Consider the following 25458-nt stretch of genomic DNA (forward strand, 5'->3'; position numbering starts at 1 on the left):
CCTGACCTCTATGGACCTCAGGTGTTTCATCTGGAAATCAAAAGGACTGAACTAGAGAATTCCTACCACTCCTTCAACTCCAACACACTATTTTCCTAAATAAAAATGTCCATTCAGAAAACAGATGCTCAAACAACGTTTGTACCATCCACTGACTTCTAACAGGGTTTACTGAATTAGATCAGTTAAAAAAAAAAACAACGAAAAAACAGTTCACAAAGGTATAGCTCTGAGTCTCCAGGAGGCTAACGTCATAGCTGCCAGAGGCGTGCGTGGGCTAAGGCTGTATAGCTGTTAATAACTGCCTGAATTCGTTTAGAAATCTTCCTAATTCTCACACTCACGCGTACAGCATCTCTGTAAGGAAGCAGGGTCCATCACTTTATGAATGAATCAATCCTACCATGTGAATGGAGGCGGCCATGCAGCTGGTGTCATGAATCCCACAATGGCTTTCAGAAATCCTCCATTTCCAACCCGTCCCATGAGCCAGGGTGCCGCCCCCTCTGGAAGAGTATTCCTGGACATCACGTCCCCTTACCACAGTGACTTTCATCACTATTGTCGCCACAGTCATCCTCAAGGTCACATTTGTAGGAGAGTGGGATACAGGTCCCAGACTCCTGGCAGCGGAACTGGGTGTCCAGATCACAGATGGTAGTAGCTAGGATGGGAAAGAGAGACAACATGCTCATTAGGTCCGGTCAACTCCCCCCAGATACAAACATCCCACTGGAAAGCCAACTGAAAAAGAGGAGGAAGCAGATTTTAATTGTAATATGAATTTCAACAACAGAATTGAAACCTAGACTTACAGAAAAAATAAACTGCGTGAGAACCTGAAATTTACAACCAAGGGAGATAAGGGCCTATCTTTCCATGGACGGATTCCAGACCCGAACAGGGCTGGGAAGAGTGAGAAACCGTCACTGAGCTAGGAGACAGCATGATGCGTTACATCAGGGGTCCCTGGTGCCGGTCGGTGGCCTGTTAGGAACCAGGCCACACAACAGGAGGTGAGCAGTGGGTGAGCGAGCGAAGCTTCATCTGTATTTACAGCCACTCCCCGTCGCTCGCATTATGGCCCGAGCTCCACCTCCTGTCAGATCAGCGGTGGCATTAGATTCTCATAGGAGTGTGAACCTTACTGTGAACTAGGCATGAGAGGGATCTAGGCTGCTCGCTCCTTATGAGAACCTAATGCCTGATGATCGGAGGTGGAGCTGAGGCAGTGATGCTAGCGCTGGGGAGCGGCTGCAAATACAGATTATCATTAGCAGAGAGGTTTGACTGCACAGAGACCATAATCAATCAATGCGCTTGAATCACCCCGAAACCAGCCCCCCGCCCCCGTCCATGGAAAAATTGTCTTCCACGAAACCGGTCCCTGGTGCAAAAAGGTTGGGGACCGCTCCACTAGATAACCTCCTAAGATCCCCTCAGAAGTGACGGTGTCTTCCTAAATAAATGGCAGAAATACCTTCATCTGGAAAACTACCATTAGGAGGCCCAATTTTACCACGAAGCTGGCTCCTCACCGTACAGAGGACAGAGGGAGGGTGAGGTAAAATTCTGCAGCAGGAACAGAGGCCCCGCAGTCAGGCGAGACAGGGTTTCAAATCCTGGCTCTGCCTCTTCCTCTAGCAACTAATTTTAACCTTCCTGAGCCTCAGTTTTCTCCACAGCAAAAGGAAGATAAGGTAACGTGGGCAAGCGTTTGTGATGACAGACACAAAGACCTGATGGGGGTCTTAATTCCACCAGCCACAACTTACTTCACCCAACCCCCCTGGGCTTCCGGTCCCGCTACTGTAAAATGGAGATAATACCTACCCTCCTGGCATTATTATGAAGGTCAATAAGAAAACAAGTTTGGGACCAGCACCCATCCTTAGGATGTGAATATAATGGGCTCTAAACAAATGTCACGTCTCCTCCCATCCTTCCTCTCGCCCTTCTGCCTCAGAATGTGAACATAATTCGATTTTTCTCCCCCTTCTAAACAGAAATTATCTGGGTTTAAGCATAAGCCCTAGAACCTTCCAGAAAAGGCTTTGGGAAAGAAGGCTGCTCCTAGAGCAGCCAATCCACAAGGAATGACGTGATAGAACAGAATCTTGGGAAGAGGGTGGGGAGTATCAGGAAGTGAGAGGCGGGTGGCAACCCTGCAGTCAGACGTGCCCGGCCACTCTTATTTGCAGCTCCGTTTCTTCTCCGTAATTGAGTTCATGGTGGGAGGCAGGGGATGAATGCAGAAATGACAAGACCGCAGGGGATTCACGTCAAAACCCCCAGCGGCTGACAGCCACCCAGGGCAGGAGCCTGCTGAAGAGGAAGGGGGATCTGCTGACAGCATCCCTCCCACGTCTGCCTTTGTTGCCACGCCTCTCCTCTTCCCTGGCAGCTGACGGGATGCCTCGTTTAACTTCCAGACAGCATTGCCCAGCCACGGCCTGTCCCCTCCTGCAGCCCTGCCCAGGAACAGGGTGCCTGCCCCCCCCCCCTTGATAAGGGAGACCCTCAGGAAGGCTCAGATAAGCACCACCCTCCTGGCTCCCAGGCTCCACGTTTTATACCCTGCAACCCTCACCCCCTCACCCCTGCCACATCTGACTAGTCCAGGACCCGAGCCGCGGGGAATTGCAAGAAAGCAGAGCAGAAAGCAAGTCTCAGGGGCTCGGGAGGGTAAATCCCGGCTGACATTTGCACCTAACCAGAAGGAGCGCAGAGCCAGCTGCATACTTCACTCCGAGGAGAAGCTTAGACTCTGCATGGAAACCTGTGAGGCCACAGCTCAGGGGCTGTGGGGAAGGAGATGGAGGGAGGTCTTCCGCGCAGAACACTGAACCAATATGAGACCCCAGCTCATCCATCTAGTAGAAACCAAAGCCCAGGAACCCCAGGAGGAATCCCGAGCTACTGGAACACGAGGTCATCTAGTTTACAGCTCTCTGCTTCAGCTACGCCTCATTACGTCCGGGCAGTTTTCTTACAATGTGTTAATTCTAAGAAGTGTCTCCTTGCCCACCCTCTTCCGTAACAAACTCCTTTGCAGAATCTGCTCCAATGATGTTAATATCAATTAATGTCTGTAAGGAGCGTTGGCTATTCCCTCACAAATATCGCACCTTCCTGAGACCCTGGTAGGTACAGGAGGTTTGATCAGTGTCCCTTTTGCAGGAAAGAAAAACACACGGAGAGGCTGGTGCTCTCCCAAATCTGCTGTTGGTAAGCTCCTCTCCCTCCGCGTGAAAGGCAGCCACCGAAACCAAGGAAAAATGATTAAGGTCTGGTAATAACCTCCTATGAGCCAGAAAAGGCAGTACATAGGATTGCAGGGCCCAGATGAGTTAACGAGTTGACTGTTTCTGAAGTTGCTTTCTGGGAGGAGGGGCATATGAACAGGCACGTGCTCTACAGATGGCTGGCAAAATACCTTCGCCAGAGGCAAGGTGGGTACACAGAGACGGGACACACCCATTAATCTGTCCTTATAGCACAAAATGAGAAATGAGCTTCTGGAATTCCAAAGGCAAAATATTTGGAAGAGAAGCCTTCAGACTGGTCTCTGGCTTCCCTGCTCTGGCCTTTCTCCCACCTCATTCATTCTGCCCATGCCTTCATCTTTCCAAAGGCAAAATCTTATCCTGTCATTTCAATGTCATTCCAAACTGTTCTTCTGATAAAAGTCCAAAGTCCTTGCTACTCTGGGCCCCAGGCCCCAGGCCACCCTCCCCTTACCCCACAGCTCCCACTCAAGTTCTCAATAACCCACACTGCTTTCCTGCTCGTGCAGCACACACTGGCCTCAGGGCTTTCGTCCATGCTGCTCCCTTGCCCGGAACTTTCCTCCCTCTACCTCTGCTTGGTTCACCTCTGCCCACCCTTCCTAAGGACCTCCCCAAGTCTGATGGGGGCACCCTTCCTGAAGCTCATGGCGCTGCCCCATCACAGCATGGCTCGAATGTACCTGGCTGGTTACTTCTCTGACCCCGCTTCAAACTGTAAACTCTGTGTCCACTTTGATCACCAGTTTATCCCCAGGCCTATCACAGAGCCTGGAACACATGGTCCTCAATAAACACGTGTTGACTGAACGGGTGAACACATTACTGACTGACCTCTCCTTAGGAGATGATGTCGAAGCTACTAAAAATTAACTGAAGAAAGATGGCCAACTTTGCGATAAATAGATTATCCATTATAAGTAGTTATTTGTTTGTCCTTAAACCCTGCTAAACAGAATCACATACTTTCGTAGTTGGACCTTAGAAATTACATAGTCCAAAGATGACATCTACAGGCACACTTACCAATGTTCCCACAACCCAGGCCAAAGCTGACATCACCAATTAGAACAACCTCTCCTGAGCCTGGCAGGTAGCCAGCACCAACTGATTGGGGGTAACAAGGTAAAAGCCTGTTTCCCATCTCCGAAAAGGCTAAACATTAAATTTATAAATCAAGGACTATCACCTGGTCACCTGCCCCAGGTCACCAGCTCTATTCACAGTGGAAGAACCACAGTCAGAGCCCAGACTGCCTGACTCCCAAACCAGCTCAGTTCCAACCATGCGACGTATTTGTAAATCTCTCGCAATGAGTAACTAGCTTACTTAAGTGGGTTTGCTTTAATTAATAATAAATATCTAATATGGAAATGTGTTTTCTCCAGCCACTTAAATGGGCATCACTGATCATGGGGGCCCCAGACTGCAGGCCCCACCCAGGAGGCGCCGACCAGCCTTCCGAGTAATGGGAAATGCCTATCATCCCGAAAACTCGGCCAAGCGGGGACTCACGGCAGTTCCTCTCGTCGCTCATGTCCCCGCAGTCGTTGTCAAAATCACACCACCAGATGCTGTTGATACAGTTCCCATTGCTGCACCGATACTGGTTGCGGAGACAGGTGTTCTCTGGCCATCGGGGGAGACAGAGGAGGAAACAAAACCAATATCATTCTTCCTGCTGGACCACAAGGCTTTCTCTTTTGAGTGTCCATTTGTCTTACTCAAATAACAGGCCTTAGACGGCAAAGGGGAAGGGGGATGCCACACACACGTGCCCGCCGGGAAGCAAGCGTCCAAGGAGGCCCCCTTCTCTCCTCTTTTAATTAAAATTGGAGAAGAGGCAGCTAGGAGCGTCAGAGGGGGTTACGATGATGAAAAAGGAGAGTGAGGGTGCCAGGTGGGTCTAGTGGATACAGTGGGTCTAGTATCAATGTTATAAAATACTAATTTCACAAGGAACTCCTTAAGGGACTGTGTACCAAGATCCAAACATATATTCAGTGTATCTATATAGTTTATACATACTATGGTCATATATATTCACATATATTCCATTTATTAACGAGGAGAGTTATGGAGATTTGCTTTACATATTCTTGAGGATTTTTTTTCTGCTTCTTCAAACCATGACTTCTTCAAAGCAAGCAGTTACAATTCCTCACACAGAAAAAAAGGCACTGTTTGGTCGACTGGGTCGAGAACACGTGATGACTGGCCTCCTGTTTGGGTAACCAAAGGCATTCTGACAGGGATACAGAAAGGCCCTCTTCTCCTGCTGGAATTCAGTATTAACTCCATTTCTTTCCAAACAACTTTAAGATGATGTCGAGAGCCTGAAAGAGAGTCTCCTGTGTCTTAGAAGAAAAGGTTCATTTTCTTTCCGTTTGTATTTCTTAAGAGAGCCCAGAAGGCCACTTTGGGTAAATGGAAAAACTAGACAGGAAAGAAAGATTTAGCAGGTTTTCAGGGGGAAAATGTTAGAATCCGTGTTGAAAGGGGGAGTGGAATGAGGCTGCTGCAGCCACTTGGCCAGGGCTTGGGAGGAAAGGCTCGAAGTCCTCTGCAATACTGGTTGGAAAGTTCAGACGTTTCCAGGCTGGCAGGGGGCAGGGGGCAGGGGGGCGGGAAGCTGCTGGATGACACGTGGTGAACCCTGAAGGAGTCCGACCAGTCCCTTGCCCAAGTCAGGGTGGTCCGACTTACGGAAGCAGGAGAACTGGAGAAGATAGATGTGGGGCGTGGATGAGATGAGGAAGAGGTGGGAAAAAAAGAAAGGGGCACTCAGAGGAAAGCCTGCATCTCCTGACACGAATCCTAAAAGCAGCTCTTATTTTTAAAGGAACAGCATGGGCCTGTTCTGGATGAGGACTGAGGGATCAAGGGCCTTGGAACCTGAACCAGGATGTCTGTATCTAGGGGGGTTTAATTTCTACCTTGGGCATTTTTAATAACCCCAAACATGAGTGCATCGAGGACACCCGGAGCGGGGACAGAAGGGAAGGGGGATGGTGGGAAAAGGAAAGCGACGCACCTTCTTTGACACACGTGCTGTTCTTCAGCTGATAGCCGTGAGGACACTCACACATCAGGTCGCCGGACGGGAGGGTGCTGCCGGACACACCGTCTGGACACCTGCAGCTTCTAGTGTTGTTGGCCTTGGGCAGACACAGCAGGCTGCACGGCCTGGACGCACAGGAGGTGCTTCCTGGAAAGGAGACAGATGGTGGTGGCCAGGTTAGTAAACACCAGGGTGCACCGAACGCAGGCCTGAGACCCAGGGCGACTTCCTCCTTTTACAGACCCAGCACCACGAAGCTCAGGAAGAGAAAGAAGTGGCGAGTGTGAGACGGGCCCTGGCTGGATCAGATGGCCCCGGAACCAAGCCAGGCACCCACCGGTCCTCCTGGGAATCTGAAATCAGGACGCTGAGACACCACAGGGTAGGTGGGGAGCTGGATCCGGGAGGAGAGTCATGCCCCATGGGTGTCACAGGTGATGCAGGGGATCACAGGTGCTGCAGGGCAAGCCAAAACCTGTACAAATCAGAGCCGTGCAGGTAGGATCAGTCTGCAGCGTCAGGAGGATGAAGCCGACTTAGGGAGAGAAGAAAGGATGACACCAGGACGAGGGAACAGGGAGGGGGAGGGAGGACGGCTTTGCCAGGCCCAGCCCCAATCCCCATTGGTGCACCTGCACCTCCTATATTGGGTTCCTTCCTATCCCCCCTTCATTCTTTCCACAGCATTTTTCACTTGAGTTAGCTTGAGTGAGTTTACTATACCTTGTGACCCAAAAGCCCTTAATTAGAACATACAGCTGAGAAACGACAGGGCCCGGACAAAAATCTGGGCCTGCCCTTCTCAATTCCTTTGTGCCAGGGCACAGCTGCTGAGCTCAATGAGGAACCAACCAGAGACCCATTAGGCAATAAATCCACATGCAATGAACCCACATAAGGACCAGTCACTGTTGATCTAGCCCACTATTTCCAATCCTTTCTCTGGTTTAGCTTTCCAAAGAGAGTGCCAGCTAGAGTCCATACAATCCTCCACTGTGCTCTCAAGGGAGGACTTCTGTGGATGGGCAGTGATGGAAAAGGTGTTTTCTACCCTCCACGTCTTTCTGGGAAGGAGAGGGAGGACCCATAACCATTTCCTAACAACTGAAAATATGATGCGACTATAAAGCAACGTGAAAGCCATGTAAATTAAGAAATGTATTTTTTCCTTTTGCCTGTGACTACTCATCACCAAAACTGGGAAAAAGAAACATAAATGCTTGGATAAAACTCAACTGATAAAGATTCTTCAGCTGTGCCATCAAGTGGACAGAGAACCCCACCAGAATGAAATCCAAGTAACCGGTTTCCAGCCAGCCAAGATCTGAGCTATGCCACGCCTCTGCTGGCCTCTGGTTGGGAAACAGGGTTCATTAACGACAATCAGTACTCAGATGGGTGATGACACACTCAGAAGCCTTGGATGTGTTGGCACCTCATCGGTGTTTAACTGGTATTACACATAAAAATAAAAACCCCCATGGTACAGCAACAGCATTGCTTTCATGCTAAGGATCCAAGAGCACAAGGCATTACCAAGTAGATAAAACACACACATCCACAGGGGGAGACCTGTATGATGAAACATTCAAAAGGGGTTTGCAAATGACTCCATCAACCTATAGGCTGGATTATCATAGTGAATAACCTGCTGACTGGAGCAGAAATGCCAGAAACCAGCTCCCGCTCATCTGTTCCACAGGCAGACACTGTCCCTTTATCTCAAATACACCTGCCGTGGGCTGCAGGAGGGAATGTTGAGCTGCCAGTAACGAAAACAACCCCATCTGGGGTTCTGGAACATGTTCTTTGTATTCAAAGGATGCTGTACTGTTTGACGTTACAAGAAATTGAATAATAGAATATTTGAAAAATACTCAACGACAGGAGTATTTTCACATGGGTTGTGTCTGTAAAATAACACAACTGACATTTTCCCGTGCAGGGCAAATGTTCCCACCCAAAGAAGCAAGAGGTGAAAGTACAGTGCCCAAAGGGAGATGCGGTAATTCAGGAGATTGGTCTCAACAGACTTGAATGAATCTGCAGCCCGAGAGGCAGGGCCAGGGACAAACCCCAACCTACGCAGCCAAGTCACTGACCCCAAGAGTTAGGCAGGGCAGGAGTGTGTGGGCAGGTCCAAAGCCACAGTACAGAAAATGGGAGTGCTAGTTACAGAGAACCCGGGAGAGCACGGAAGGAGGATTCAGCAGAGTTCCACTACAACACAGCTAGAGACCCCTCACCCAGGATGCCACAGCCTTTTGTGGGCAAGGTGGGCAATGTGAAGCGTGGACAGCCTTCATCTCCAAAGATGTCCCTTTAGAAGACCAAACTCTTAGCCCCACAGTGTCTTCACTAGGCGTAGTCAGAACATTGTTAGACTTCCTCTTTGGAAAACTCCCCCAGAACCAGTTTAGGAGCCAAAATTGCTATTATCTCGCTTAACGATCTACATACTTGACAATTATCAAATCCACCCCACACAATAAATATCTACCTTCATTATAGACACTGAAAAGCATGTGCTTACTGCCGGCTCTGACGGAGAATTCAGAGAACTCCAAAATATTTTAACCCATTACAGCATCAACTGCGTACATGAATAGCCTTGCAAAGTAAGCTGTTTTAAGGAAGAAACACTCTTCATGAAGAGTTAATTCCAGTAACGCTGTGTAAAAAGCAGCCAGGTATAAAGACCAAAAAATGCATCTGTTTATAACCAAATATCCCAAAGAGACACTTTGCAAGTGAACAAAATGCTTATCCTAAAAAACAATCGATCAAAATCTAGTACTTCTCGATCACTGTTGTATCCCACGGCACTGCTAATCCAACAACAGATCACAGACGGAACAGAGCCTGATGGTTTTATTGAAGTTCAAGCTTGAAGTCAACTAGGCCACGGTTCAAATTCTCACCACTTACTAAATGTGTGATGGAGAAAAGGTACGGAACCTGACTTCCACATTCTCATCTATAAAATGGGAATAATAATACGCATGGACTTGGGGAAGGTTAACTGAGGTTATACAAGCCCACTGAGCAAGTCAGTGTGGTGCTTATGACACAGCAAAATCCCTTAGAGTAAATGCCGTTATCACTTTACACATGGCTAGTACAAAGTCCTGTGTGTGTTAGGAGCAGACAACAAAGTTAATAAAGCTCGACTGGCACCAGGGATTGCCACTACCCATCATGAACTTGTAATACTCTCAGTGTCTGACAAAGCAGACAGGATTGAGCAAACAAGTTCAAGGCCAAGAGGCACCCACTGCACACCAGCAGTGCTGGCAGCCAGGTGCCACTGCAAATGCTTTGATGTAACCCAAACCGGCCTGAGACGTGACAAACTGGCTTCACTGGCCCTGTGTCTGCGGGCAGGAGGTCCCCGGGAAGCAGGAGAGAGGCCATGATTCCCCCTTTACGTCTCAAAGAGTCACCTTCCTTTAAACCAGCCAGAGTAGCTCCGGGGTCACAGTGGTGACCGCATGGCAGCTGGGATGAAGTGACCGGCCGAGACTCGGGGTGGGAACCGGGGTTTACAGGTCCATCGGAACACAGGGTTGCAGGAGCTGAGGCTGTGTGCTCAGCCAACACATGCTGACAAGCACATGTCAAAATGCAGACCTGCTTTTCTGGACGGGGAGGTAACTTGAAGAAATGCTGAGAATCCCCTCGGCTTGCCAGCGGGGCGGATCAGTAGGGCTGGGTGTCCTCCGTCAGAGGCCCTGAGATTTCAGCCCCTGGAGCTGGAAAGCATGATTCCTTTCTCTCTCCTTATTTCATTCTTTTTTTTTTTTTTTTAATCTTTTTCTTTTTTTTGTCTTTGAGAGAGTGTGTGTGTGTGTGTGTGTGCGTGCTTTTTTTGTTTTTTGTCTCTCTGCCCTATTTCAAAACAGGCACCTCCTCTAAGAAAGAATGTGACTTCTTCGTCTTGTGGCAGAACTGGAACAAAAGCCCAGCTCCTAAACAAGGGAGGGGTCTTTGGGAAAGCTAATTCACATCTGAGATTTTGTTCCCTAATCTAGAAACCATGGACCATAATACCAGCCCTGCCCACCTCACGGGTCAGCTGTGAAGACGTAACAATAATGCAGACTTCCATTTCTAGGATACTTTACAGTTTTCCAAGCGTGTTTTCATGCTCTCTTCATTAGTCCCCAAAGGATAGCAATGATATCTGTAACCGTATTATTTCCCCTTGTCAATTTTCTCTTAGCACAGGGCCAGCCAAAAACCACAAGACAATATCAACGTTCTAGTTCAGAACAGGAAACCTAGCAGTCTGTCAATAAAGGAGAGTCAGCAGACCCAGGATGCTACTTAATCCTGCTGAGATAAAGAGGGCTCTTCTTAAAGGGACTATTCTTCTGGGGAGTACCCAGATCCCCCTCCTCTAGAATCAACAGTATGGTTGGGAGATAAACAAGGGGCAAGGGCCGTGCAGTAAGGAAGAAGGTATCCTACTGAATAGTCTCGGACCCCAGGACCAGCCAGGCAGAGCCTTGCAGAAGTCCTTGAAGCCTCAGCCTACAGTCTTTCATACACCCGTTCTCTACACCCACCAGCAACACTCCCCACCCCCCATCCCTTCTTCTTTCAACAAGTATGAACTGAGCAGCTACTGAGTGCTGGTCATTGGTAAGATTACTGAGCAAAAACAAAGACAGGATCTCCTTCTTCATGGGGTTTAGAGTTTCACAGTGGGGACAAGCGAATTAAGTCATCATATAACTAGATCTCACATTGCGAGGGAAGTAGGGCTCAATGAGCAACTGGTCATCCGAGCAACCAGAGAAGACAGGACTCCTGTCGGAAGCTATGCACCCAGCACAGCATCACTCCCTGTCAGGGTGCCAAGCGGGGATTAAGTGCACACTGGGCCTCTCCAGCTGCAACAGAAGCCACACCACCCGTCAGTCAGGGGCCAAAGGCAGGAGGAGGGTGTAATTTACCCACCGAGCACCAGCGTTCCAGGCAGGCAAAAACATGCTGTCTTCCAGCTGTTTGTGTATCATTAGAAAAGAAATTAAGATGTCATAGGAAGAAATTAAATAATGCACATGTTGTCATGACAGGCTGCCAGATCCTGCTTGATCAGAGACTGCCCACACCCAGCCCCTTTCAAGAGATCAACTCGACAGAGATTAAGGAGGAGATGCTGCCTTACCGGTTGTTTTCCCCCGGTAGAAAATCTTCAGGTCCATGGGCCCCGTGAGCCGGTTCGCCAGAATCGCCATCTCAGACCCGCTGTATTTGGAAGCTCGGAATATGCTGAGCTGTGACCAGTCGTCCCAGTAGATGTCATTCTAAAAAGAAAACCTCTGTTAGTCAGTCAGCTCTTCTGTCTTTTTTCCTGGACCCTCATTCAGACCAAGAGCTCCATCGTGCAGTGGACACCTAACATTCACTGGCTGAATGATTAGCCTGATCAAGATCTGACTTAAATGCAAGTCAGTGATTTTATCCAAACCTCACCAACTATCCACACTGAAGGAACGACCCCAAAGAAACTATGCGATAAGCATCCGATAAGTTTGACCACAAGTTGAACCCTTCCGTAGAAAATCTGAACAACCATTTTGGGTTCTAGAGTCGAAGCACAAGTGACAGGCCACGCCCAGGAGGCAGAGGTGGGACAGGGCTCATCTCAAGACATCAGGGAATGAAGAGAGCAAACCTCACAAGAGACCAAGACACAGAGCCAGGGACTTCCCTGGGGACGCAGTGGTTAAGAATCTGCCTGCCAATGCAGGGGACACGGGTTCGATCCCTGGTCTAGGAAGATCCCACATGCTGTGTAGCAACTAAGCCCACACGCCGCAACTACCGAGCCCACGTGCTGCAACTACTGAAGCCCGCGCACCTACAGCCCATGTTCCGCAACAAGAGAAGTCACCGCAATGAGAAGCCCACGTACCACAATGACGAGTAGCCCCTGCTCACTGCAACTAGAGAAAGCCCGCGCGCAGCAACGAAGACCCAATGCAGCCAAAAAATAAAAAGTTTTTAAAAAAGACACAGAGGGCTTCCCTGGTGGCGCAGTGGTTGAGAGTCCGCCTGCCGATGCAGGGGACACGGGTTCGTGCCCCTGTCCGGGAAGATCCCACATGCCGCGGAGCGGCTGGGCCCGTGAGCCATGGCCGCTGAGCCTGCGTGTCCGGAGCCTGTGCTCCACAACGGGAGAGGCCACAACAATGAGAGGCCCGCGTATCACAAAAAAAAAAAAAAGACACAGAGCCAAAATGAGGCTACCGATACTGAAAGGCAAGCCAGGAACTTTCATGGGATGCAACCTCAAACTTTTGAAAGGTGAACAGTGAGCATCCTGGATCCCTGGCAGCTCTGTCTGGCATCCCTCCCTATGGGCAGAAAGAAACTGCCTCCAATTCAGAAATGAGCTGATTTTCTAAGTTAGATAAGCATCTCTGCAAAAACCCAGAGACAGCAGGCTCTACACCTCAGTCTGCTCCTCACCTACACTGACAGGTTGCCCAATGCTGGAACAGGTGAGGCCCCACCTTAAAGACAGCAATGGCGTAGGGGTGTGGGAGGTTGTCCAGGATGACGGAGCGCTGCTGGCCGCTGAAAGTGATCCGCTCGATGCAGTCCAGGTAGGCATCCGTCCAGTAGATCCACCGCTCGTCCACGGTGATGCCATTGGGCCACTTCACGTCCTCCGACACAAGACGATAGGCAGCCGAACCATCCATGTTGCTCCGGTAAATGCCAGGCCTCAGGTCCCCCCAGTCGGTCCAGAACATCACCCTGGCCAAAACCGGGGAAGAGCACACATCCCATCAGAACTGGGGAAATGGGAGCTCAAAAACTGCTCCGAAGAGACAAGCATTCAGCCAGTTAGTTCAGCACTGTTATTATAATCTCTAATTCTAATAGGTAAAGCCACTTAATTACTTGACCCACAAATTCTTTCATTGGAATTTATCTGTGGTATAATCAAGTTATGCAAAGACAATGTACAAAGATGTTCACCACAGCATTGTTCATACTAGCCAAAAAAATATATATAGGTGTGGATACACCTATATATTTAGGTGTATATACATGTATACACACAAAAATGTTAATCTATAAAGTGATACATTATGTACACACAAAAGAATATTATGATGTCTAAAGATCTACATGTGCTCACATAAAACAATCTTCAAACCATATTAAATATGTTTAAAACATAAAGAATAGTAAATATCCTATAACCCTTTCTGATACGCGTGTGTGTGTGTGTGTCTATGTGTCTGTGTTTAAAGGGCATACACGTGTACACGGGTAAAAATAAACTCTGAATGATAACTCTTAACCAAGAAACTGTTAACAATGATTACCCCTAGGAAATGTGAGGGTGAAGAGTTAAGAGAATGGAGGAAACAAATATTTTTCATTTCATAAACTTCTACTCTTTTAATATTTTTAATCAAATGCATATCTTCTTTTCAGAATTTTCTTTTAAAAATCGATCTAATTCTCAATCATAAATGCTACAAAGCCTCATCCAGAATTTCCCTTTTAGCTCTGTTTCCTTAAGTTAATAATAAATTAATAAAAAGCACCTCTGCATTTCCCAAGTGCATACAAATTGCTGGTAAGAAAACACAAGCTGGGGGGCAGAGAAAAGAAGCAAGGGGTTAAATGTGTGTATCACACGTTAAACTCAAGATAAAGACTCCTTACAATATCCAACTATGTGGGCCTGACTATGTCCAGAGAGACTTTTAATACTACCTTTTGTTAGAGAAACACCCCACAGCTGTGAGACATCTGGGTGTCTACAGAGATTCTGATGCTTGCTAATGGAAAGGGGATGGAGTTAGCTGCCCAGGATGACTAAGTCATGGTTCCAAGACTTGCAGGTCATAGATTATTTCAACCACAATCATTAGAAACAAGTTTCTGTCCAGCAGTTTGCCTTTCCATGAGAATCTGTCTGTTGCAGCATTGGACACACACAGATTTCCTTTGGGACCACACTTACCCGTCTTGGGGCACGAGGACCAGAGCCCTGGGCCGGTCAAGCACAGAGGAATTGACAATCGTGAGTCGGAAGTCGCCATCTGGATTCCCCACCTGACAAAGGAGGGGAAAAGGCCAAGATGGGTCTGAGCTCCTTAAACATTGCAAAGTTTCCTACTTGGCTCCCTCCTACAGATGGGTCCCTTTATGGCCGCCTGATTCCCCTACAGACTGATCTGGAAACCTGCCCTGACCTCCAGCCAGAATGAGTTCTTCCTTCCTCTGGCTCAGGTGACAATTCTCACACAGTCTGACAGCGGAGCCAGCGCCACCCATGCCCCCAGTTCTGGGGGCTTGATGACCTGCACGAAGTTAAGTGCTCACTGTGTGTTTACTAACTCCACCCGCCTCTGCTGCTCCAAGCTCCAAAGCCACCAATGGCTCTGCTTTGTCCACAAAACAAATTCTCAACGTCACCGCCTTGCCGTTTAAGAGCCTCCACAGACTGCTCTCTCCACATTCTCTCCTCCACACAGGCTCCTACAACTTCAGGGAGGCTGATCTTCTCATGGTTCCCCAAGCCTGACATACCTGCTCCCGTCTGCTCCCACCAGATCCACCCCCAGGCCCACCGGCTCTGCTGACCCTTCTGAGCCGCCTTGATCAAGGGGCAGCCACTCTTACACCATTTCACACACCGCATTTGAGTTGTACACTGTGGACGCGTGTGGACACTGAAGCTTTACCTGCACCCTTCTAGCAGAGCGCTGACCACACTCAATTAAAAAAAGGAGCGGAAGAGTAATAAGAAGACCACCGACGCACTGCTCAGTGTGTGCCCGGCGCTGTGCATTTTTCCATTCCGTTCTCTCAACCGCCCTGTGAGGGGAACACTCCAATGATCCCCTCTTCGAACAGGGCTCAGCTCAGATGTCCCTTCCAAGACACTTCCTCTCCCCAGTCACACAGTCACATTGCCGCATTTGATGTTCTTTGCAGCACGTGGCACCAATAGGACGGATGGACTTATTTCTTCATTATTTTGCTTGCTCCACTAAAACCTAATCTCTCTCAGCACAGGGACCTGTGTGTCTTGCCTCCTGCTGTATCATGACCTAAAACCATACCTGGCACAAAGTGTGCCCGAAAACAGCACTTGTCAAATGACTGAGTGGATAAAGGAATCCTCACCTTACAGATGAAGAAACTGAAGCTTAGAGGGGATGAGAAACTTGCCCGAGTCACTTAGCTACTAGAATAAAGACTGAACCCAAGGCTTCGCTGGTGGCGCAGTGGTTGAGAGTCCACCTGCCGATGCAGGGGACACGGGTTCGTGCCCCGGTCCGGGAAGATCCCACATTCCGCGGAGCAGCTGGGCCCGTGAGCCATGGCCGCTGAGCCCGCGCGTCCGGAGCCTGTGCTCCGCAACGGGAGAGGCCACAACAGTGAGAGGCCCGCGTACCGCAAAAAAGAAAACCTGAACCCAGGTCTGTCTCTCGAGTTTGTGGCTTTTGTCATGTAACTTCCCCCAACTCTCTGGGTCTCTCTGCTTCTACTGTGCCTTCCAGTAAACCACAAGTCATGTCTCCCCAGTGAAATCAGTATAAAGAGGTGCGAAGGCAGCGCCCCACTGCCTCAGCAGGAACATGCAGGGGTTGAGCATATGCCTAGGAGACCATGACTTCTTACCCTCCCAGCGCCCTGCGGAGCTCAGGTGCAGACAGGTGAAGTGAGGATACGAGAGCACCTACCTTACAGGGTGGCTGTGAGAAGTGAATCAAATAATTCATGCAAAGTGGTTCCCACAGGGCTCCTCATCATTAATAACAATGATATTATGATAATAATCACGATATTATCTTCATTATGCTAACTGACAGCATAATACTCGAGTGTGGCTGTCACGGCATTGTAAGAACACTACGGTATCGTTATCATCGTTGCTGTTGCTACTCTATGCTTCTGCTAGCCCAAATGTAAGTATTCAGGTATCTTAATGAAATCTCTGTTTAACAGATTCAGGCACCCTGTTCGCACACGGGACCTCCATTCTCTGCATTTCTCAGGGAATCTCCAGAGGAATTAGACACACTGGCTCCTGCTTCTGTGTCAAATCTGGCTCACAGCCCAGGGGCTCCCCTGCTTGCATAATTAAGGACATACCTCAATCTTTTTGAAGCCAGAATCCACCCAGTAAAGTAACTGGCTGAGGGGTTCAAAAGCCAAGGCTTCCACTGTCTCCAGGCCAGAACTGACGATCACCTCTTGCCCTGCACTCCCGTTCAAACAGAGGCGCTGATGAGAAAGAAAGAAAGGAGAAACGGTGTGAAATGTTCAAATGACCTCCAGCCAAATCAGCCCCTTCGATGGGAACCCACTTATTCAATTGGCTTGAAGGGTGAGGGCGGAGATGTTTTATATTCGTAAGTGTTCCAGATGCATGAAGCTGGTTTTTGATAAAAGCATTTCTAAAATGGATTATGGCTTCCTGTTTGAAACAGAATAACTAAACAGAACTGAATCTTTTATATCACCTTGCATTATCATCATGAACACTGGTCACTGAGCTGTGTTGTATCACAATAATGAGGTGGAGATGACCAAAATGCATAAGTCTGTCTGCTTTTAAAATAAACGAAACCAGACTGCTGTTATTTTTTAAATCCTGTGTCTGCTTTTTATAAAAAGTCTTTCCTCCCTCGGGAGGCTCCTAGCCATCAGGTGCTATCGCTGGGACAGTAACGGGCAGTAGTCCCTGCCACTCCCCCACCAAACCCTTCGGATACCCGGGCCCTGTAAAATTTCTGTTGGGTTGGAAGTCCAGATAAAACTTGCTGGAACTGCTTTTCTAAAAGGATTAAATAAGCAACGAATAAATATCAAATAGCTCTCCTTTAAAATGCATGGGTCTGAGTGTATGGCCATCTATCTGGCCTGCATGGCGACCTTCACAGCTTACTTCCTGGTTCTTGACCGTGCTCAGAATAGCTGAAATGGATAATTACGTGAACTATGGAGATCAAGTGTTACTATATCACGGCTTGGAAAGAAGGATGCTAACGAGGCAGTGCATACGATAGGGAGGGACTAATAGTGCTACATACCGAATCCTAAAATCTTTCCAGCAGGTAAAGGGAGACCTCACTTATAAGCAATACCACAGACTGGGGGCTCCCTCTGTCCTTCCTACAAGGACAGAGGTAGGTAGGGAAAGAACATACTAAAACAGAAAACTGAAAAGTGTCATCCGTTGGCCCTGAGAGGAGTTACAACTTAAAAACCTCCAATACCCACCTCCTTGGGCCACTCTGCAAGAAGCTTACCAGGACTGGGCAGTCACGAGGCACAGCCCCCGCGAGCAGACCCAGAGTGGACGCACCTGGATGATGTCCAAGGCCAGGTCGGACCAATACAAGCAGTTGCGGTCATAGTCGAAGTCCAGGGCCACCGCTGCCCGCAGCCCGGTGAGAGGCAACTGCTCGGTGGCTCCGGAGGTCAAGTCGTAGCGGTGGATGGACTTGCGCATGGCGTACAGGATGAACTCGTTCTCCTCTGCACAGACACACAAAGACGACAGGGGGCTGGACCTGGGGATGCTGAACGGGTCCTCGCACGTCTGACCCTCTTTTTTCTCACCCATAAACCTCAGAGCCACTGCACATGGCGTGGGTCAAGTGAGAACGTAGGAATCCAGACTTAGAAGGTGGGTAAAGGAATCACATTTCTGCTTTGGGCAAGTTTCTTAAACTCCCGTGAATCTCTGTTTCCTCTGCAAAGTGTCTACTTGCTACATTTTTTAAAAATCTAGATTCCCTCCAGTAGTCATGCTCCAATAGCTATTCTTCAGAGCTCGGCCCAAAAGTTTTGGTCACACTTGACAAAATAATTACACCAATAAGCACGTTCCTCCTTGTCACAGGACTGCATCACGTGGCATCGTAATCTTGTTGACTAAAGACCCCAAGTCGCTGAAGACTTACAGCTAAGTTTCCTAATCTATTTACTCACCCATTCAATATTGTTCACAATGACACAGAGCAATTATATCACCCTACTATATTTTCAAAGCAATAATACATCCTTGGCCACCTACAAAACGTTTTACAACATAATCATCACAAAGATTCTATTTCTACTTAAATACTTACACAACGTACATACTATGTACCAGGCATTGTCTGATCCCAGTAACAACTGTATAAAGGAAGAACTACTATTAACTTGATTTTACAAATGAGAAAACTGAGAGCAAAGAGGTTAAGTAACCCACTCAAGGTCACACAACTAGTAAGTGGCAGAACCAAGACTTGAACTCGGATGGTCTGGATCCAGAGTCTATGTTTTAACACCCAATGGTGTAACACCGATGGTGCCATTTTTCAAGACATAGAAATAGAAGCCCAGGGTGCTTACAAGACTGACTTAACGTCAGACAACTAGGAACGTGAAGAGCTGGTGCTCTATCCCTTCCACTTAGGGAACAGCCTGGAAAACATCCAGATTCTTCCAAGGGAATGGAGATGAGCAACACACCTGCATCCATACCTGAGGCATCCGTTGTGACAATATGTTACATCTGGGACCAAGTTGCAAATCTGGATCCCTCTGCTGCATGCCTGCACGGTGACTGTGGTTGTTTGCTCTCTCTCATCCCATTCATTCAACGAGTTAACATGTCCTAGCCACCTCTGCTTTATAAAGGCTTCAATATAGATAATGCACCCCCAAAATGTAAGTCTACCTACTATTTTTTACCAAAGGTAAATTTGCCTTCTTTTCCTTCAGTATTACTTCACTTCAAAAGTATCTAAGCCACCACCGCATGATAACAAACCCCTCCCTTTGGTTTGCAAGAAAACCTTCCCACTGTAATTCCCAGGGGATGGAATAGTCAAGATGAAAAGTGCCGAGCTTGTAAATGACATTGGAATCAAGGATTCTCATGGCAGCTGCCACGTGGAGATGCAGAGACACATTCACAGCAGCAAGCCCTTCACCCCACATCTCTCTACCATCTAGAAACCTCATTCTGTTGCTTTGGGTTTTTTTTTTTTTTTTTTCCTTCTAACCAACTAGTGCCTTTTGAGTAGAGTCTGAGTCCTGAAACACCTGCCTTAGGATTGGGTGTAGAGGAACAGACAGCATTTTGTGTGCAATTCTTAACTTAGAAAAGAAATAGAATTCTTGGTAAATCCCAGCCATACATGAGCCCAGCCTAGAGATGTGCGTTATTATCCTAATCTCAAAGGAAGAAAAATTACTTCACTTTTAAAAATCCTTCCAGACGACCAGATTACCTCATCTTTGCAAACATATTATGGTTCCACATTAGTCCTATAAAACCATCTTTTCCTTTCTTGGTACATCCCTGCCTTGTATTCCATGCTTTACACAAAAAAAAAAAAAACATTTAGGAGGTGGCCTACACTACAAATGAGATTTTTCCACTTCATTCCCTATTCTATCTTCTCCTATCAGAAGAGAAAATAGCTTTCCTACCAGTTTAGACAGTTTTAAACAAACTGTTTTGTCCCTCGCTGAATTACCTTCAGAAATATTTATTACCAAAGTACCTACTCCAGTCCCTTAAGAGCGATCACTCAAACCCTGCTCACCCAAGCCCTCATCAATAACAGCTCTTGTGAGGGGACTGTTTGAATCATTTGATCATTTGTGGGAATCTGCGGAAGCCATGTTCTTTTGAAGTCTCCACAGTGAGGGATGTTAATTACTCAGTAATGATGGAAGATTAAATTAAGGGACTCATGAGCTTAGCGTGAAAAACACCAGGGCAAACTGGCGAGCAGCGAGCGAAGGAGAGGGCTGCTCTTCCCTGCCCGCGGAGGACAAGAGGCTGTTCGCTCACGCTTCCTTTGGCGCTGATGGCTGTTCCATCAGACGCCACCACCACCAATGGAGCCAGCTCCAGTCACGCACCTTCCCCGAGAGGCATGAGCAGGAGGGAGGGCTCAGAGGGAAGAGAAGCCCTACATGAAAAAGACTAGAAACGGAGCAAAGAAAGGAAAGATGCTAAGAGATTAGCTCTTTGTTAAGGTATCATAATTTCACGTCTATATTACAAATACCTCAACATCTGCCATCACCCCCAAATCGACTTGAAATGTTTGGAGCACATTATAACCTTTATAGCATGTGCGCTTGCTGTAAAAGTTTCCCCCCATGAGCATGCACGTGATCACCTCAAAGAACGGGAATGGCGCTCATGTGCCACTCGAGTGATGGCCAAGCAAGAGCATGAGGCTTAGCGTCTGAATTCTAGCTCTGTCACTTACCAGATGTGTGACCTCAAATAAATTGCTTAACTCTCTCCTCTGAACACACTTCCTCATATTAAAAAAAAAAAAAAAATGGAGCTAATACTAATACCTGCTTCACTGGGTAGTTCTAAGGACTAAACTGATAACGCATGGAAAAGTACAGTAAAATGTGTAAAATTCCATTAAAACATTAGTCATAATTATTGTTATAAAAATTAAGATACATCACTTAGCTGTTTCCCAGAAAGCCATGAGTCTCTTTCTATGACAAACAAATGGATCAAGGAACACACAGAAGGCCTAAGGGTGCCCTCAGCCCCCCACACCTAGAATACAACAGATGCCAAATAAGTATTTTTCAATGAACAAAAGGGATTTCCCTCCGAAAATGTCTTCCATTCCTATAAAAACATAAGGTTATAAATAAATGTTGTTTGGATACCATGCTTAGGGGGAAACGGGAGCTCTGAGATGCCCATCCTTTCTCTCCAGGAAGTTTGAAGAGCCAGGTGAGATCACGGGAATGCTTCAACAATGTCTCGACAAGACAAAGGGAAGAAACCACGTCTCACCTGCCAAAGGACATGGCACCAGCTCTCCTTCCAGGCGTACTTCAACATCTCCTCCACTGCAGGTGTCCCCAGAAATCTTCCGATAGCTGTCACCCCCACCCAAGAGTAAGAGGTCAGAAACATCAAAGAATAGTCATAAAGGAACATTTACCCATCCATGGACAATACAGCTTATCTATTCATTTTCCTATACAGCAAGAAGAAGGAATTGAATCATTCTGAATTGCTTCTGCCTGTAAATAAATGAGGCAGCACAGACAATTTGGAGCACTGTCCCAGGCGAGAGTTTCACATATACCGTTGACCCTTGAACAGCTCCAGGGTTAGGGGCACTGACCAACCCCCCACCACTATAGGTAAAAATCCACGTAGTACTGCTACCTCCACCTCAAAATCAAAGGAATTCATAAATGACTCAACCAAAGGCAGGAACTCAAATAGTCTGAGTAGAATCAGGATTAGAACCCTAGTTCTTCTGATTCTACATACTGTGATCTCTCATCGAACACAAACTTTCCCCCACCTTAACTTAAAAGATCTGTACAATGAAAATACAGGTATTATATTTACTGAAGAAAATCCACATGTAAGTGGACCTTATATGCATTTCAAATGTGTATTGTTCAAGAGTCAACTGAATCTCTTCAACACAATGCTCTGAAGACGTGCACTGGCTGAAGTTTATGACTTAAGAAACAACTGGAGTTGCAGAGACGCTTACAGACTTGCATTCTTTTCCACGGGGGGCTAGGGTGGGGAGACCAGTTTGCAAACATCACAGTTTTAAATATTCCCCAAGCTACCTGAAACCTGCTACCTTGGAATTCTGGCATTTAGAGTATGAAAGGAACCCAGGTGGTCCTCTGCGCTCTCCATACCAAGTGCAGACCCGCCGTGTCCCAGACATGGCAACCTCTGTGAGACGTACCCTCTGGTTCTCCTGTAAGCAGAACCCACAGGACAAGGCACGGGAGGGGAGTGCGACTTCCCAGAAAACTCAGGATCCGGAACACAAACCTCTAATAACAAATCTTCACTCATCTTGAAGCCAAAGTCACTGAAAAGGCAATTGGGGCTCGGTAAGGCCGCTGGTTGACACACTTCAGGTATTTTGGGACCCTCCCTTGCAACGTCCACCCTACTGCCCACCACCTGTATTGTAAGTTACTCAATATGTCCCTTTAATGAATACTCACTATTTTACACTAATGCATTTTCAAAAGAAACTTTATAACGGAGCCGTAATTGGAAAACCATTATCGTATATGCCATAAATAGACAGAAACGAGACAGATCATGATGCGAGAGACAAAATAATACTGACTTTTTTTAGCTGGACCCAGTTCCCTGTCCAGAGACTCTGGGCCTGCCCTCTCGTTGTTAAAAGCAATTGGCAAATGTGAAGAATTACTAGCACCCAGTGAGACTTTCTCCTTGACATGACTGGAAGGATTAAAAGAGAAATTTAAAGGAAGCGCCTTTTTTCTAAACTAAGGATTCAATGTTATTTAAGAGCATGTCCACCTTCTCCCTAAAATCACCGTGGGGGCCTCCTCGTGCACTTTGGGACCCAGACCTTCTGCAATTTGGGGACCACATCTCTTCCACACTGGCCAGCTAGCCAGGCAGAGCCCTGGGGTAGGAAGCAGGGGTCCCAGGTCTAGTCTTGGCCCTGCCCTTGTCTGCGTGAGTGGACGGCTCTAAAACGAGGCAGCTGTACTTGCCAAGGTCTGGCCCAAACCATAAACTCGTAATCCAACGGGACTTTCCATGTCGATGTGCTTTACCCAAAAGCCTTCATTTACTCTATCAAGTATAACACCTACTGCAGGAAAAGTGTTAACAGGTACAGGGCAAAGTGGTTCGTGTACATATTACATGACAGTCCACATTTAGCACCCTGTAGAGCATTTTTCAGAAGGGAGCAGTTTTATTACTGTACCAAACACGTTCCATTCATTAAATCCGGTAAATTTCTACGGAATGGCTGCTTTAAACCTTTTGGGGGACTAAGCAGAGCATTAATTACTCCAATGGCAAAGTACTCTGCTTGGGCAGTTTTTTCAAACTATGGGTCATGACCTAGTGGGCTGTGAAAGCATATTGGAGGGTCCAGACCCGCTTCCTCCCCCCCCCACAAAGAAACTGCAAAACTCATCGCACTTGAAAGTAAATCTTACCTCATAAAACTTCTGCTTACATAGATGTGTGTACGTGTCTACATACACAAATATGTGTAGGTACAGGATCACACTATAAAATACATTGCTTACTAGGAGTTGCAGTCAAGAGTTTGAAAACCACTCTTATTGGCAACCTGGGGGAATATAAAGATGTAAAAGAAACTACTCCTGAAATCAGGGAACATACAGGCTAGTAACTGTGCTTCCCAGGGAGGCCCGAAAGGACTGTTGGAAGTAAGAACAGCTGTCCCTCAGGAGCAGAACCAATGGACAGACACTGGGAGCTCGCCGATTCTCACTTCCTCTCTTCATGTCCATGTCCAGACCCTGCCCTCCCCACTGCCACAGGTCAGTGCCACCAAACCTTTCCAAGAGCCATGCAGTCAGGCTGGTTCCTTTCTAGAAGCTACAGCAAACAGGGGAACTACAGGATGCCCTGAAACACACCCTTCACCGTTTGCATGGTCATCACCCCACAATCCCATCTGGCCCAAAGCCCAAGAGGGGTGGGGCAGGCCGTTTCCTGGTCTCAGCCTCCAGTGGCTTTTAGCTGAGTGGGTGTGGTGGACCCATGGGGGCCAGGCACCTGGCTTTTGCTTTTGGTTGTTGCTGTTGCTGTTTTGGGGGGATTTTAGAGAAAAACGATGACGATTTTAGAGAAAAACAAGCATAATAGTGTTCATCAAAAAAAAAATCAAGATTTGTCAGATTTTCTCACGTATTCTTCATTGTGTCTTATTTTCAAGTATTTAATGGGGATAAAAGAGGGAGGAGAGAGGGCTCGTAATCTTTTCCATGATCAGGGTCCCCAAAGTCTCAATCCAGTCAGCAGGGATACCTCAGACCAGCAAAATCCCTCCGATTGGCATTACCATTTAGGGTTCTCTAAGGGAGGGCAGAAGGCAGCAGCAGAGGGGCACTGAGCAGACATCACTGGGAACATTGAACAGCTCTGTGCTTCTGCCATGAAAGCGTCTACATTGTTATCTTAGGACCACACGGCTTTCGGAGAGGATGCTCATCTTCAGCTGTCTAAAGCCGTGCTGCTCTGAGGGGAGCTCTGCAGAGAAGCAGCCTCGGGGTCACCTGGAGCCTGGGCGACCGCAGGGCGCCAGGACAACCAAGTCAGGACTTGCATTTTAATGAGATCCAAGATGATTCACATGCACCTTCAAGTTTCCGAAGCACTGGTCTAGGACCGGAACTGCCTGAATCTGGTTGGCTGTTTTGTAAATAAAGCTTTATCGGGTCACGGCCATGGCCATTCATCTAGACGGCAATCTCGATACATAGGCAGAGCTGAGTAGCTGCAACGGAGACCACATGGCCTGCGAAGCCTAGAACGTTTACTCTGTGGCCCTGTTCCCACCTCTGGACTAGAACACATCCAAGGCTTCTGGCTTTAGTCAAGGTAGGTGTGGCTTCCCAAAGCAACCTTTGGTTTCTTTACGCTTCGGCAACCACTGAAAAATGAGTATGTGCTTATATCAGTACCCGCGCTCTACCGAGAGCCCTGCAAATCTGGAATGATTTCATGCTGGATCACAGACCTGGGGGATTGTCTACGGGCTCTGAGACCCTATGTCTCTACTGCTAGCATCACCTTCCTAAAGGTAAGCTCTGTTCTGGTCATCAACTCTCCTCAAAAGCCTCCAAAGACATCCTCCTGCTTACAGAATATGGTCCACGCCCAAGTCTCCACCCCACCGTAGTCTCTCTCTTTTCAGCCTCATCTCCACTCACTGACCCCCAGTCACACACCCAACAAGACATCCAAACTAAAACACCAACTACACTTTCCTGTTTCCACACCTTCACGCTGCCGCTGCGTCTTCCCAGAACGCTCCAGTCACATATCCAGATGCTTCTTCCTTAAAGCCCATCTCAGTGTTGCCTCCAGAGATTTCCTGATTCCCCAGCGGCAAATCCCGGTCTCCTCTTTCCTATCAATAATCCCAGTAAAAGCACCTGTTCCTCCTCCAAGGTACCTGCATCTTCCCGTCTCCTGTTACAATGAGTTGTGTGCACGTCATTTCTTCCACAATGTCAAGCAGTGCCTTGGATATTTTACTCAAGGACTAATGAATATACAAATATATATAT

At 47.6% G+C, this 25458-nt stretch overlaps 1 protein-coding gene across 2 annotated transcripts in view; it reads right to left on the reverse strand.

Moving 5' to 3' along the window:
- The window catches only part of SORL1 (sortilin related receptor 1), a 158041-nt gene that overhangs the window by 51040 nt on the left and 81543 nt on the right, over positions 1-25458 (reverse strand). For both annotated transcript variants that reach the window (XM_029209073.1, XM_029209074.1), the window contains 10 exons: positions 22101-22229; positions 21173-21258; positions 17702-17874; positions 16486-16617; positions 14345-14436; positions 12873-13119; positions 11522-11660; positions 6322-6495; positions 4803-4916; positions 542-664 (listed from right to left, as the gene is read on the reverse strand). In XM_029209073.1, the coding sequence (XP_029064906.1) occupies positions 542-664; positions 4803-4916; positions 6322-6495; positions 11522-11660; positions 12873-13119; positions 14345-14436; positions 16486-16617; positions 17702-17874; positions 21173-21258; positions 22101-22229 (1409 nt within the window). The remainder of the gene's footprint in view (positions 1-541; positions 665-4802; positions 4917-6321; positions 6496-11521; positions 11661-12872; positions 13120-14344; positions 14437-16485; positions 16618-17701; positions 17875-21172; positions 21259-22100; positions 22230-25458) is intronic.

Source organism: Monodon monoceros, unplaced genomic scaffold (genome assembly GCF_005190385.1).
Source record: "Monodon monoceros isolate NGI ecotype Baffin Bay Population unplaced genomic scaffold, NGI_Narwhal_1 Super_Scaffold_7, whole genome shotgun sequence".
NCBI classification, from domain to species: domain Eukaryota; kingdom Metazoa; phylum Chordata; class Mammalia; order Artiodactyla; family Monodontidae; genus Monodon; species Monodon monoceros.